This window comes from Diceros bicornis, chromosome 3 (genome assembly GCF_020826845.1).
Source record: "Diceros bicornis minor isolate mBicDic1 chromosome 3, mDicBic1.mat.cur, whole genome shotgun sequence".
Lineage (NCBI taxonomy): Eukaryota > Metazoa > Chordata > Mammalia > Perissodactyla > Rhinocerotidae > Diceros > Diceros bicornis.
In genome coordinates this window covers 90,925,621-90,942,192 of record NC_080742.1, presented here as the reverse complement: position 1 = coordinate 90,942,192, position 16,572 = coordinate 90,925,621, and the positions used below count along the sequence as shown (strand labels likewise).

Sequence of the window (16,572 nt, the reverse complement as noted above, 5' to 3'; positions counted from 1 at the left end):
GAGGGCTCTAGAGTTGGGCATGGAGGCAGTGAATCCAGGAACCTGCCCACACCACATAGTGGGACTGGTCTGGTGAAGATGCCACGGTTCTGCTGCTAGGAACAGACCATATATCATGCTGGGAATCAGATACAAGATCCTCTGCCCTGAGAACCTGGATGTTTCCATCACCTCCCTCTCTGCACAGATGCCTACTTCTTCTCATTGCTCTTTCCTGAAACAAAACCATGAATGGGCATCTGATTGAAGAAGCCTAGCTTATGGGGAAAGAGGCAGCTGTAATGGGGAAAGGGATTTCAGGGGAAGATCAAAGACATTTAGGGTGATTTATAGGAAGGCTTGCTGTGTGATGTGTGAGGTGGCCTCCCTCCCTCAACCCATCAAACTCCACAGTGATATCAATTACCTGTCATTGAATTGGGATTTATGGTCCATGTGGAGGATGCAATTCCATCCTGGCCACAAGCTAGGAGAAGGAAGCTAAGGAGGTTCAGTTATGAAGTGGTTATGTTTCAATATATGAGCCTGTTTCAGCTCTGTCCAAAGTCACTACTGAATCTGAAAGTCATTCATCATTTTTTTTTTTTTCAGGAATTTCTTTTTTTTTTCTTATTTTTTTATTTTTTTTATTTTATTTTATTTTATTTTTAATTTTTTGTTTATTGCAGTAACATTGGTTTATAACATTGTATAAATTTCAGGTGTACATCATTGTACTTCTATTTCTGCATAGATTACATCATGTTCACCACCAAAATACTAATTATAACCCATCACCACACACATGTACCAAATTATCCCTTTCACCCTCCTCCCTCCCCCCTTCCCCTCTGGTAACCACTAATCCAATCTCTGTCCCTATGTGTTTGTTTATTGTTGTTATTATCTACTACTTAATGAAGGAAATCATACGGTATTTGACCTTCTCCCTCTGACTTATTTCACTTTGCATTATACCCTCAATGTCCATCCATGTTGTCACAAATGGCTGGATTTCATCGTTTCTTATGGCTGAGTAGTATTCCATTGTGTATATATACCACATCTTCTTTATCCATTCGTCCCTTGATGGGCACTTAGGTTGCTTCCAAGTCTTGGCTATTGTGAATAACGCTGCAACATCATTCATCATTGATAAAATGTTTTGCTGCATGAGTAGATGAAATTAAAAGCTTCCGCAGAAGAAACTCACTCTTAAATTAAAAAAAAAACATTTTATCCATAATATTCCTTCCAAATTTACATTATCAAAGAGTACATATCATGATGTAACTCATATTTTCCTATAAGAAATATATTATAAATAGAGGGCTGGTTTTCCAACTAAAAATTGTTATTAAATTAACCTTCTATGTGGCCAACAATGTACCATAAAATAAAAGCACTATGAAGTTTTAAAGTTATTTAAAGTAGTGAGATAAATACTCTAATGTCTTATGAAATGTGCATAAGCAGTACCTATTTTTTTTGTGTGTGTGTGTGAGAAGATCAACCCTATGCTAACATCTGCCAATCCTCCTCTTTTTTTGCTGAGGAAGACTGGCCCTGGGCTAACATCCATGCCCATCTTCCTCCACTTTATATGGGATGCCACCACAGCGTGGCTTGACAAGCGCTGCGTCAGTGCACGCCCAGGATCCGAACCGGCGAACCCTGGGGCCACCGCAGTGGAGTGCATGCACTTAACCGCTTGCGCCACCAGGCCGCCCCTAGCAGTACCTATTTTTAATGCAAGGGTCTCAACCATAAAACGCACATACACATAAAAAATATAGCCTTATATTATAAATTTTATTTTTAAAAATAATATGCTAGCTTTAGTAAGATTTAATAAACAGTTGTGTTGTTTTTCTTAGAACTTTAGAGTAAATATTTTGACAACTTAGGTATCTTAAAATTGTCTTTCAAGGATGTTTGAAATAAATATCTTCTTTTTCTCTGAATAAACTCCTCCTTCACAAGCCAAAGCTTTCAAAATCATTCCACTGAACTGAATGTGACTCACACTGGTAGAGTAGGATTTTAAATATATGTTTCATGATGATGATATTAATAATGATCAGAGTACTTCTCTCACTACAATTCTTAAAACAGAAGAGCCAACCTAATATAAGCCTTGGAGTCAGACTTAGGAAATACTTGACGTTGGGCTAACTTTGTGTGGCCAGACAGCTTCAATTTTATCCTTCCTCATGAGATAATATCTATCAATTTTCTAGAGAGGAATTAAGCGTGATACAAATGTGAGGTTTCTTCCTTTTTCAGGATGAGGAGAAGTGGATCCCCCATCTAGCAAGATCAGAGCTGGGGAGTCACCTTCCTTTTTTTTTTGTGAAGAAGATCAGCTCTGAACTGACATCCATGCCAATCTTCCTCTTTTTGCTGAGGAAGATTGGCCCTGGGCTAACATCCATGCCCATCTTCCTCTATATGGAATGCAGCCACAGGATGGCCTGACAAGCGGTACATCAGCACGTGCCCGGGATCTGAACCCAGGCCGCCAGCAGCAGAGCGTGGGCACTTAACTGCTACACCATGGGCCGGCCCCTAGGGAGTCATCTTTCTTATGCGACCTGGGGAATTTCTTTGGAGTTTTTCTCACTGGACTTGGAGCTAGGTGGACAGAGGGAGGAAGTGTATAAGGCAGTTTCTCAGGGCAGCACCCTCCCTCTCACCCTTTCTTCCGGACATTGACAGTAAGCTCACTCTTTAACAGACATAGAGGCAAGATGAGAAAGGTTCTTGTTGCCTCTGAGAAAGCTCCTGGACCCAGATTTGCTCTTGGCTAACCATTCCCAGCCCCTATACTCACTTTCCTTTTTGACCTGCCTTTTGACTTTGGTGTCCCCATGCCCATCCACCTGGCCAGAAGAAGGCTTCCCGGGCTGGAATCTATCCTTTCCTTCGGGATCACCCCCAGCTGCCTTCTACACGCTGTGAGCTCTGGAGATTTTTACATTTAATGAAGAGCTTGAGGAGCAGCTCCAACCAGTGAAACTTCCGAAAATGTACTTCCAGAAATCTCTCACAAAATCCCAAGGGCAGCTTAAAACACTTTGATTTGATGTAGAGAACTGGTGGAACAGCTTGTATTTTGCAAAAGAGAAAAATAAGAAAATTTTGAGTTTACACGGCTCAACAGAAGAGACGTAAGTGTGTGACGGGAAAAAATTAGTTTCCATTTGTAGCATTGGTTTGACTAGCACTTTTCCTCGAAAGTGTTGAAAGTATTTCAAACATAAAAATACCTACCATTCCTTGAGGGTTTACCATAGACTAGACATTGTGCTGAGTGCTTTACATAGACTATCTCATTTCACTCTCACAGAGCCCCATGAGCCAGATATTGTCATTATCCCCATTTTACAGGTGAAGAAACCGAGGCAACAGAGACTTTCACTTGTCCAATGTCATACATAGTCAGGGTAGGGAGCCAAGATTCAGACGTGGGCATTCAGAATATGGAACCTGCCCACTTAGCCACTAGGCTCTGCTGCTTCCAGCTGGTCCATTGTCTGCTGAGTAGAGAAAACCTCCTCTGCTACATGGAGTACATCTGAGACTGAAAAAGGTTTGAGAGTCTAGGGAAGAAGTCACAGCCAGGAGGGGATTCCCAGATTTCAGACCATCAGATCTCAGATCTCTTGTGTTCCAGAAACTAAGAGGAACTGGCTTGTTGAGCATGTTGAATTCTCAGGCTCTTAGCAGAAAATAACTTTATTCCTTCTGGCCTCCATACCTTCAAACCTGCTCTGTGGGGATAGTCCTTCCCCTACCCTTGGACTAAATTCATAACTTGTGGGATGAAGTCCTGATTCCTGTGGAAAATGTAAAGGTTTCCAGTCACTTTCAGTGTCCAAAATGTTCTCATTTTTCTTTTAAAAATAGCCAGTCCAATGCAAAATAAAAATTCTGAACCTCACTCTAAGTTGGAGTTTCTCTCACCTCAAGCCCAGAAATTTGAATTAGGAGAGTTGGCTGCTTCCTTCTTCTCTCTCCTTCCTCTTCCTCACTTCCTTTCCCTGCCTGGCCTCCACTAGACTGCTTTTGACTTGTTCGGGGTTGGAGCAGGGGAAAGACACAGGTAAGGGGCAGAGACACTCTTGTTGACTGGTATTGGTGGCCTTTGGCAGCAGATTCCCAAGCTGGACTGGACTCAGAAGCACCTTCATGGTTTCCTCGGAGGTTCTCCAACTGGGCCCATTGCAGCTCCCTTGATGTAGGCAAAGCTTCTGCCCCCCTTTCTGCCACTCCATCTCTCCCCACTATCTCCTGTCCGCTGACCATATATAATTCCTCCCTCAATCTCTGAGTATTTGAGGGTCCACTGCCTCTTTTAGAGTCACATTTCCCCTCCAAGTAGTCTCTTACGAGATAGTCAAAGTGACACCTAGCCAAGTCACTTCCATGGACCCCACCTCTGGTCTGCAAGAATCCCTTGACATCTCTGCTGTCCATCAGTAGAGATGCCATTGACTGCCTCTGCAGCCCTCTTCCTTCTCTCTGCTCTGCCTTCTCAAGCGTTTCTATCCACAGCTCTTCCTACCAGTCCTTAGGCTTCACAAAATTCAAGGGGTGCATATTCACTGGTAGAAGGGAACGAATAGCTTCCAGTGGAGGGGAAATCCTCCTATCCTTCATGAATGGTGGTGAAGGAAGAGAATTACCAAAGAATACTAACTCCCTCCAAAGACTTCTTCTCTCCAATCTCTTCTGCCTCTTCTTCAACTTCAATCCTTTCTTGCTGGCCTGGAGGAGTGGGACAAGAGCCACCAATCAATTTTGGAAACTCTCTTTGAAATCTCTGCAAAAGTGAGCAAGCGCTTCACGTTTGATAATATGAGCCACTGATCTGCTTGTTCTCATACAAAAACAAAACGGAGACAATCCATTTATTATCCCTTAATACAAGTTTCAGAGCCTTTGGAGAAACAGGAGGGAGCAGTTAGGGGTGAAGATCTCCTGGTTTTCAGTGACAGGTATTTAAGTAGCCATCATGGTGTAGAATGCCTCTGGGACCTGGACGGTCAATAAGTCATTGGCTGTTGTGAATTATGTCCTGAGACAGCCCAGCTCAGGGCCAAGGTGTCAAGAGGCTCAGCACAATAGTACCACACTCACCACATAAGGGCACTCTAAACCAAGCTGGCAAGAGACATCCCTCATCATAGAACTCAAAGCCAGCAGTGGAACCACCTACTCTAAAAAAAGGGAGGGATTTTCAATTTCATTATCTGCTGGGAAAGCTGATGATAGGGCAATTCCAAAAATAGAGTCCACAGGTTGAAAAACAGAGACGGAGAGAGAGAAGGAGGTCAGGTGCAAGACAAGGCAAGGTATGGAGAACAAAGCAGGAGCATCATTAATTATGAATTAATGCTGGAGGATCCTGGGGACTTAGCGTAATGGAAGAGATTAGAATCTGTATTTGTTTCCCATTGCTGCTGTAACAAATTACCACAGATTTAGTTGCTTAAAACAACACACATTTATTCTGTTGCAGCTCTGGAGGTCAGAAGTCCAAAATCAGTTTTACTGGGCTGAGGTGAAGGCATTGGCAAGGCTTGTTCCTTCTGGAGGCTGCACAGGAGAAACATTCCCCATGCCCTTTTAGCTTTCCATGGCCACCTGCATTCCTTAGCTTGTGAATCCTTCCTCACATCACTCCAAACTCTTCCTTCTGTTGTCACATCTTTTTTTGACTCTGAAAATCCTGCTTCCCTCTTAATAGGGACCATTGTGAGTACATTGGGCCCACCTGGATCATTCAGGATAATCTCCTTATCTCAACATTCTTAACTTAATCACACCTGTAAAGTCCCTTTTGCCATACAAGGTAAAATTCACAGGTTCCAGGGATTAGGATGTGGACATATGTGGGGTGCCACTATTTAGCCTATTACAGTGAGTCAGAAAACTAGATAAAAAGGCAAGTCAGCTTCCTTATCTAAAGGCGAGAAGCCAATTATATCTAAGAGTAGCAGGAAACCCCCAGCCAGAATCTTTTCTCTATTCTTTTCAGGTACTAACAGACATCATTTTCTTAACTGGGGTAGGGAAAATATCCAGAAGCAGAAAGATACTGCTTTCCCTCGTGCTAAAGTATAGGTAGAGAATTTCAGAACGTCAGAGCATAAAGACACCTCTGCATTCTTCTATTTGCAATCACTTCACTGCAGAAAGGAAAGAACAGTGGAGGTAGCCTGGTCTAGTGAAAAGAGAATAAGGTTTGACATCAGAAATATCTCGATTTTCATCTCAGCTGGTTTCTAACTAGTTGTCTAGTTCTGGCCGAGTCTGTGCTGACTTTACAGATTGTTCTGAATTTGACAGAATAATGTTTTCCTCTCCTCATTACCTAGGACATGGCACATCCTCAGACCCCCATTAGGGCCAAGCACACACCAAGCTAGGGGAACTGAGAAGGGCCTTTCAAAAAGAATTAAACAGTCTCATTTAGCAAAATATTTCACATGCCTTATATTTAGTGATTAGTATGTGAATGTCATATAGCTGTTTGGTCCCCTGGTCAGACCTGTGGTGGCTGCATTCCTTCATTTCCTCCTCTACGCACATGGATCCACAGCCCCAGTCAGTTGCATCCCTGGAAGAATGGAATGGACCTGAACAACTGGTAACCCAGGACAAAGGCCAAGAGGAAGAAGCTGAAGGCTAGATCAGGGTTGGGCTACATATGGAGCTTAGGGAGTAAAGGAGCCAATGGGGGGAGGAGCTAGATGAATCTCCTCAATGGAAATTCATGGAGTTGAAAATGAAGACCCAACCTGTCCACTGGGGGCAGGTGTGATGAGCTGATAGAGGGGAGATGAGATGCCTGAATTCCATGCAAGGTGGATACAGTATGGAGAATAGTAAGTGTAACAGATAATACTTTGGGAATATTAGATCGATATAGTTTTTTTTTTTTCTTTTTTTGTGAGGAAGATCAGCCCTGAGCTAACATTCACGCCAATCCTCCTCATTTTGCTGAGGAAGACTGGCCCTGAGCTAACATCCGTGCCCATCTTCCTCCACTTTATGTGGGATGCCGCCACAGCATGGCTGGAGAAGCGGTGCATCGGTGTGCGCACCCGGATCCGAACCTGGGCCGCCAGCAGCAGAGAGCGCACGCTTAACTGCTATGCCACGGGGCTGGCCCCTAGATCAATATAGTTTTGTCTTTATTAATTCCAAATTTCTAGTTGTCCTGAGACACCTAAACCAAAACCCACAGCCTTTGGATTTGAACACTGAAATTTTGATAAACAGGGATCTCAGCACAATTAAAGCACAGGGAACTCAAGATATCGTACAGGGGAAGACTCTGCATTCCCTAGAGGAGGAAAGCTGTCCTCTTGTGGCAGAGGTGTGAGGAGAAATAGAGGAAGAGAAAAGTAAGAGCAGCAGACAGGCAAATATATGTGTCCTGATAACCCCTCTGAGGGATTGAGTCCCTGAGGATGGAGAAGAGATAGGATGGGCAGAGGGCCAAAAGTAGAAGTGCTCTCCTGATGCCCATTTTGGAGACCTGGCAGAAGACTGTTGCTTTTGTGTCCCAGAAACTCCAAGGCAGTTGAGGGACAACAGAGCAGCAGCAGTGGAGCAGTGTACCAGATAGGTCAATGTGAGAAATGCTGCTGGCTCCTAGAACATGGGATGTATGTCTCAAGCTTCGGTATGCCTCAAATGGGAGATGGAGAAGGCAGCTGAAAATTCTACCAGAGAACCCACCAAAGTAAGATCAGCTTGGTGGAGAAAAAGAACTACAAAATAGGCTTCCTAAGCCAGGGGCCTGAAAGGAATCACAGTCAGCACTTGGAGGTAGTGTGTGTGTGTGTGTGTGTGTATTTGGCGGGATCACATTGAAAAATCCCTGAGTGGGACCATTTCAACAAAAGGATTGCAACTGAGCCCTGACAACGCTAAGCACAAACAGTCTGTGGGGCCCTCAGCCACAGACTTCAAGAGTGGATGCCACGGGCTGGATCCAGATGGACTATTTCTCAACAGAAACCAGCCATGTGTATATGTACAGATGAGAGTGACTGCTCAACTGCAGAGACCATCACCAGGACTAGCATGAAACAAGAGGGATTCTACACCCTCTCCCAAGTTCCATGTTATCCCATAGTATCAGTGTTTCTCCAATACCCAGAAGCCACCTTGAGAAAGGAGAGACGAAAATTAACCATTGTGATCAAAGGGTGAACATTATATTAATTAAATATTTACCTGGAAAGATCATTTTAAGTCAAAAGAGACTGTTTATACCGTAGGAGACTAACATCTTTTTAATTGGAATATTATATTGTTTGCTTTTTTCCCCTTTCCATATTATCCATCAGGATGTAGACTCAGGAAGACAAGATCACTATAGGAAACAAAGAAGCTATATTTTCACTGAACATCCGTGAAGAGAATATTTAAATTTGTTACCCCATCACATAGGCAAGTTGATCTTGAAGGAAAGATTTTTCTGGACTCCATATGTGAACTGGTAATCTATTAAGGAAAGACTTCTTTCTCAAATGGGCTGTAGGGTACCTCTCTAGTGTGAATACATAATAAGGAAATTACAAGGAGATGATTCTTATAAAGCATTTAGTACTCAGTAACTATTAGCTGCCAAGTCTTTCTTTTTCATACCCACCAGCACCACTTAAGTGGTTTCCCCCAAGTCACATAGTTGGTTAAGCACAGAGAGAAGATTGAGTTATTGAAATACCATTTTTGATTTTTAATAGTGTGTAGAAGAAGGAAGCAGAGCAGTATTCAGACCTTCTCATGACAGAGCCAATTAGTGATGAATTGTATCAAAGGCTATTGAAGCTGCTGTCCAGTATAGAGGTCGTCAGCCCAGGTAACCTGCTTCCTGGAAGGTGCTCCTTGACATTTCATCAGGGAAAGGTGGAGAAAAGTTAATTGTGGTAAAAAAGAAATGAGTGGAAAGAAGTGAAAGAGGAAGGTGCATAACTGACAACCAGACATTGTTGTTCCTTAGGAGTGAATTAAACTGTTCCTAGTAAGGGGAAAGTCTTGTGGCAAGGAGATATTTGGATGGAGGAGTAGGGGTGGGGAAGTGGATGGTGGTGGGGCAATTCCAAAGGAGTGAAGAGAAAGACACAGGCAAGCAGCAGGCCTTGGGCTGCACAGACACTGCAGGAAGTGAATTTACTTTACAGGCTGGGGATCCAAATAGTTCACAACATATCAGTTCCATCAGTGAAACTCCTGGTGTGGATCAGGCTCAAAGGAGAGAATTATTCCTGTCTCCTCAAGACCACAGTTTGGAACCCACAATGTTCTGACTGCATCTCAGACCTGAGTATCTAGGATGAAAGGAGAGTACTGCAATGTCCACATTGGAAAACCTAATCTTCCAGAGCTGCAGGATCCTAGAGGTCTAACAGAATCTGTTTCACAAATGAGGAAACTGAGACCCAGGGAGACTAAATGACACAGCCAGAGTCATAGAGCTATTTATATCGAAGCCAGGGCACACACCAATTATCCTGTCCCCAGTCCAGAGTGTTTACCACCATAGGATATTTACAGATTTCCCTTTCATGGTATAAATGATTCAAAACTTTTAGTCATATCTACTTTGCTGAGGCATAATTTTAATTATACCTTCCCTCCACCTGTCAGCACTCACCCATGTTGCCCAGAGGCCAATCAGTAGTGCTGGACTGTAAGACAGCGAGTTGACTACCCAGAATCCTTTTCTGAATGTGATTTATCTATATCAAGAATAATTTTTAAAATTTCATTTGTATTCATATGGATTCACATTGAATTTATATTCAAAAATAACACATGGTTATTGTGGACATTTTTCAAAATATAGATGAGCAAAAGGAAGAAAATAAAAATACCCATAAACCCATTACCACAGATAACCCACTGACATTTAGAGATCATCCTTCCAATTCTTTTTCTATGTTTCTATATTCCTACTGTATGTATATTATTTTTGCCATTTAGCATCATACTGAACCTACAATTTTCTAACCTACTTTTTAGATCCAGTTACGTATCATCTGTGTTTGGAAAAGTAGGAAAGGTATATTTTTGTAGGAAATATTTTTATTAGATGATCACACACTATGTTGTCTGGAAGATGGTACCCAAAGGTTCTTTTTCTTTACCGTTGAGTCACCTAGATTAGTTCATACAAGTCTACCTTTGGTGTGCATCAGGAGTCTCACCTCTCAGGTGTCACTCTTTCTTTTCCCATCTGGTGCCCTCTTGCTTCTTTTTACTTCTGCCCTCTTCTCAACTTTTGCCTCCAACTCTCAGTCAGAAGGTCCCATCAGTTTCTGCTTTTGATGGACTTTGAGGTTGGGAGAGTTTCAGATCCTTTGGGTCCTGGGCTTAGCTGAATGGTGGAAGGAGCAAAGGTGAACCTGAGATGCTACACGTCCTGCACAAAGGGAAGAGTGTGAAGTGAAACTGCCTTTCCTCAGTCCACTGTCAGTTAGTCACAAATCTTCAAGATAATTCAAAGTTTATCTTGCTGATATTGGCCAATTAGTACAGAAACATTCTGGCAGGTTACTTGCTAACAATGACTCTTCCATCTTACCAAAGACCCACGTTTTATTACCATAGAAACGGTAGGTAATATTGGGAATAAAGCCCCATCCTGACTCATTGTTTGCTTTGTTCCTTGTTGTAATTCCAGTGGAGACTAAAACTTTGTGGAAGGTGATGAAGAATTGGGCAATCCGGCTTAGCGAAAGCTGGAAAAGCTTCGGGTGATAAATATGCAAAGGAAACAAAACTCAACATAAATGTGATATGGAGACCACGAAGGAGCCTATGGAAGTCTTTTAATGTCTGTGAATTTGGGACTTCTCAAAGGACTCCAGGCTACGGATATGATGTTTCTGCTGTGCGATGCTTACTCACTACTCCTTAGTCACTAAAACTACATGTGTGGAAAGAGGGGAGAAGGTGCATTCATCTTCTTCCCTTAGGAAGGAGATCAGGCTCTCAGACTTTAATTTCTCTTCTTCCCGATTAATCTCAACCCCTTCCCATTAGGCCAGAGGAGTAAATATTCCTGTCTCCTGACTCCTGCCAAAAGTCTCCAACAATGCCATAGTCTTGAAGGGCAGTGAAAGACTCAAAAGAGTCAGGGAAGGGCTCATGAGCCTGGGAACTAGAAGGACAATTAAAAGTTGAGATAAAAACTTTTCAGAATGTTTATTCCCTAGGGAACTTAGAAGAGTGGGGAGCTGTGGTTGTGGAGAAGTAGCTGAGCAATGAGGGAGGAAGAATGAGTAAAGGAGCACTCCAAGAGCGAGTAATTGCCCTCGGAGGATTCTTAGGTTCTGAAAAGTTATCACCTAAGACTGGCAAAGTAGAACCTCCATCCCCAGGAAGAGGAAGGACAACTGTTTCAAGGACTTCCTGAGAGATGTGCTGCCGTCCATCCAAAATGAGTTCTGTGCATGAGATGAGCACTCAGCCTGGGTGAGTCCCCAACAGGGAAGGTTAAAAGGAGGTGGTGAGAGGATAGACCCCAAATCCCCACAAGCAGCCAGCACTGCCCTGGGATCCTCTACGTGTTTTTCTCAAAGTTATAGTTGGAGGCTCTTTGGTTCTTCCCATGACCTAGAGGATGTAACTTACTGTTTTCAAGCCATTCAAAAGAGTCCTGCATCTTGGTCAGTCGTCCAATCAACAGTATAAACTGAAGTGCTCAGTATACACAGATTTACATTCAAAGAACTAAAGAGTGGAGGTCAAATGGATAAGGCTCTTATTTTGGCCTTAAGTCATCTCCATTATGTTAGAGATAGGCAGTGGAAATGGAGAAGGGCTGGGTTTGGTATAAGAACCAAAGATAGACGTAGACCCTGTCTTTTCTTGAAAAAGAAGATGGTGAACACTCTTAATCATGAAGAAACATAATCCCAATGGAACTAAGGCAGGTTTGGTCCCTGGTCTCATGGACAACTTAGTATTAGTGGTCATTTCACTCTGGGAATGATCTGGTACTGACTTTGGAAAGAAGCTCATGTATCAGAAACTAAAGTCTTTCAGCCTTGACCCAAGTGGGTCTCACATTTCTATTTGTATGGCCCTTTCCCTATTTCCTTAGCATCTGGTTTTCAAGTCAACCTGGTCCCGTTCATTGGCACCTCCCCAAACAGTTATGTGTGATATGAATCCTTTGATCCCCAATCCCAGTAACCAGTAATATCTAATTTCCTACTGTCCCACTAGCTGTTCATACTGACAGTGATCAAAGAATGAAGAATTTCTTTTTCTCTTCTATACTGCTTTAGACTACAGTTTATGTATATTCATTTATTACAGATCTTTACTGCTGGAAGAAATCTTGCTGCTTACCCAACTCGCTCATTCTACAGATGGCTCAAAAAGTCAGTGACTTAAAATGATACCTAGACAGTTTATTGATACTGGTTGAAACCTAGATCTCCTTACTACCAATCTATATACACCCTTAAACCATATCTACTTTCTCGAGAAGCAAATGTACTCATTGTTTCTTTGCTTCTACTTCATTAATTCTATGTATCTGGGTGGCTATTTACATAGTCTAACTCTATGTGTCCAGTTATCAGACTGGATAATCCAGCTTCCTCTCAAAACTCTTATAAGATTATAATGACTCACCCTCTCAATGCTCTTGCCAGCCTGAGTTCTTGGAGAGGGAGACCAGGCTGTATTGATCTCTGTTACCCCACCGCCTGCCATTGGAGCAGGCACTACTCAGTGCTTGGTAAATGTTCACTAAGTCCAGCAAAGTGCAATGAAATTCTCTAATTATTGCAAAAATTGGAGGATGAAGCCATCTATTAATAAAAATAGTTTATCATAATCTAAAAACAATATCAAAAATTTATTGGAAAAAAAGGTCCTTAGTTTCCTTGTGTAAAATGAAACGGGTGGAATACATGATCTCTATGCCTCCTTTCATTTCTAACATTTTTTATTCTCTTATATAGTAACAGAGCCCTTCTGGAGGGAATCTGGATCCATGACTACGACTCTGAAGGTGAGGATTCTGGATGCTGTAGCAGCCTCCAGATAGTAGTAGATCAGAGCTGAGTTACTTCCTCTGCTGATACAAGGACCAGGATCCCTGGGGCAGTGCTCAGAACCCCAGCCACCAGCTACTTTGCTCTGGCCCTAGAACCCATCTGCAACCCTGAGAACCTAAAGCCAGTTTCTATTCTTGGCAATCTCTGCAGAGACAGCTTCTGACTACCTAAGGGCCAGGGCTGAGTGGAAAGCAAAAAATGCCTGCTCCATCCAGCTTCTCTCCTCTCTTCCTCCACCAACGAAAGCCCAGGGCACTCTTCCCAGCCAGAAGACGTCTGAATTAGATGATGCTTTTCAATTCTATTGTGTTTGATTCTATGGCTCTGCTCTGGTTTTCTGAACACTGATGTAGTATTACATTTATCCTTTGTTCAGCTGTCTCATTTGATTTTCACAGACTTTACCAGGATCCAACTTTTCAAGTTTTTTATTTGGTTTTGTGGCATTGCTGATTTTCTAAACACGAATCCCTAACGTTGAAAGGCAGCATCTCCTAGAAGTTGGTTGAAAGCGTAGTGGCTCATATACTCAATAAATATTCTTAATAAATGAGTTAATTTACTAATTTTTGTAAGAGAAGGAAATGTGCTTTGAGATTGCATTTCTATTAGAAAAAACTGATGGCATTTAATTCTAGTTCTATAGACGGTGGTCGACATGTTGGAAGGGAGATAAGCCAGCACAATCTTAGCTGAGAGAGGAGAATTCACTCCCTCTGAGAAGATTCAGTGGATTTCAATCACTTCATACTCAGTAGTAAGATGTGAGTATCATTGGTTTCCAAATGCTCTCATTACATCAATTTGTTAATTATTTATTTAAACATCTGAATATATGCCCACAGCTTACTATATAAATAGGACATTATCGAGGAGGAAAGAACAACTGTGGTGGTAATTTAATTACAGCTGCCAATGTAATTAGCCAACTAGTAACCTTGGTCTTCTCCTTCATAGCTCTTAGCACAATTATTCTCATTTAATTTTTTGTAATTATTAATGTGTCCCTGATGACAATATAAGAACAAAGGAAACAGGGCTCATACTCTGTCTTTCTGGTTCACAGACAGGTATCTGACATCCAGAACAGTCCCTGCACAGAGCAGGGGCTTAGCAGGTATTGGTTTAAAAGACTGAAGCATCATCTGACTGATGGGCACAATGAGAATGACATGAGAGGATTCCTTTCTAGGCAGTGACCTAGACCAGACCCGAGAAGAAACATGAAGAGAAACTGAGCTCAGCCTTTTAGGAACAACACGGAGGAACCAGGGGCACCACTCTTTGCATCAAGATCTGATTAAAACATTCTACCCTCTGCTCCTGCCACTGAAGAATCCTTCCTTTCTTCCCTGGGCTCCACTGTCCTTCCTTCCTTTTCCATTTTCTACCCTTCTTCCTTAGTTTTCCTTTCTCTTTTACTTTCTATTTTTTTCTTTCCTTCCATCATTTTTTCTCCCTATTCTTCACCACGTTTTCCCCTATCTTTCCTTCTGCATTGATAGGTTATCTCCTCTATAACTCTAACTGTGCTGGATCCTAACATAGAAGGATGACCAGAAAAAGGACTTTAACCTTGAGAATTCCCCAGAGTAGAGTGAGCACCCAAATGTCCCTTTCTCCAACATCTTCATTGCATTGTCCCTGAGCCCCTAGGTGGAAACCTGAGTGGAGGTGTCCCAATTCCAGCCTCAGTCCTAGCCCAGGGCTTAATCCCAGACTTCTAAAGTAAGACAATCACTCGTCCCTCCCTGACTCTGCTCCTCCCCCAACAGCCTGACACACCTCCTCCATGAGGGACAACCTGACCTGGGTGAGTGAGTTTGTCCTAATGGGGCTCTCCAGTGACAGGCAGATCCAAGCTGGACTCTTTGTCCTGTTTGGAGCTGCCTATCTGCTGACCCTACTGGGCAATGGGCTCATTGTCCTCCTGATTGGGCTGGATGCCCGGTTGCACCTGCCCATGTACTTCTTCCTCTGTAACCTCGCAGTCGTGTACATCTGTTACACCTCCAGTGGGGTCCCCCAGATGCTAGTGCACTTCCTCCTGGAGAAGAAGACCATCTCCTTCACCCGATGTGCAACCCAGCTCTTCTTCTCGTTGGCCCTAGGGGGCACTGAGTTCTTGCTGCTGGCAGCAATGGCCTATGACCGTTATGTGGTAGTCTGCGATCCCCTGCACTATGTGGCAGTGATGGGCCCTAGGAGCTGTGCGGTGCTGGCAGCGGTCTCCTGGCTTGTAGGCCTGGCTCATTCTGCAGTGGAGACGGCGGTCACCATGCGCCTGCCCACCTGTGGGCACCACGTGGTGAACCATGTGTCCTGTGAGACACTGGCACTGGTCAGATTGGCCTGTGTGGATGTCACCCTCAACCAGGTGGTCATAGTGGTCTCCACCGTGGTGGTGTTGCTGGTGCCCTGCTGCCTGGTCTCCCTGTCCTACGCCCACATTGTGGCCACCATCCTGCGGATCCGCTCCACCGGGGGACGCCGCAAAGCTTTTGGGACTTGTGCCTCCCACCTCACTGTGGTCTCCACGTCTTGTGGAACGGCCCTGCTTATCTACATGCAGCCCAGCTCCATAGCCTCAGCCAAAGACAAGGTGATGGTGCTGTTTTATGCTGTGGTGACTCCCATGTTGAATCCTCTCATCTACGCTCTGCGGAACAAGGACATGAAGGCTGCTCTGAGTCGAGTTCTGATGAGGAGTTCTGAATCAAAACTTTAGTAGCGGCTTTGTCACAAGAGGGCCTCATTTTGAATACAGTGGGCTCTGGAGCATGCCCTCCTGCATAATGTCTGTATGTGTGTGTATGCCTGTGCGTGTGTGTGTGAGTTCGTGTGTAAGCGAGCAGGTGGAAGGACCTGGTCCAGCCCAGCTCAGTAGGGTGGGGAATTCACCAGGGACTTGAGCCAAAGTCAGAGCAAAGATGCCCACAACGCTGATGAGCAGGACCAGACCATGTGTGAGTCACATGGACATCACTCTGCATGTTTCCCTCTCAGACCTGCAGTGGTGACAAATGACTGGCCAAAACGTCAAATGTTCAGGATCTCAAACACATATCTTTCTACGTAATCAAGTCTAAGGATATCCTCTTGTGGAAACTGAGGGATGTATTCATAACTCATGCTTGACTAGAAGGTCATGTCACACATGATCAGAGGCGAGCTGAGCTATTCACCAAGGAAAGAATCAGTTTCCCATTGGTGATAATTTCTCTCTGCTCTTGTAACACACAATTAATGATTGAGCTCTAAACATCCTAAAATATAAAGCAAATCAGTGATAATTTTATCCAGAAAAATGTTTAAAACAACTTTTAAAAATCAGAATAAAACATCTCTTACTAAACTATAACAGATCTCTGGTTTGTTGTACCCACAAACAAGCAAAAACATAATGTGATAACAATTCAAACTTATAATCAATCTATTGAGAAAATGCCAAAAGGTTGAGGAGGAGGGAATGGAGTATCTTTTAAAATGCCAACTA

General features: G+C 43.2%; 1 protein-coding gene across 1 annotated transcript; it reads left to right on the top strand.

Annotated features, from left to right (window-relative positions):
- Positions 1-14,868: 14,868 nt before the first annotated feature.
- LOC131422473 (olfactory receptor 2F1-like) lies at positions 14,869-15,804 on the top strand. Its single transcript, XM_058569775.1, has one exon. It carries the CDS (start codon positions 14,869-14,871, stop codon positions 15,802-15,804), a length of 936 nt encoding a protein of 311 aa, XP_058425758.1.
- The last annotated feature ends 768 nt before the right edge of the window (positions 15,805-16,572 follow it).

Excerpts from the sequence above, each read along its gene's own strand:
- LOC131422473 (XM_058569775.1), top strand. The coding sequence starts at position 14,869 with ATGAGGGACAACCTGACCTGGGTGAGTGAGTTTGTCCTAATGGGGCTC.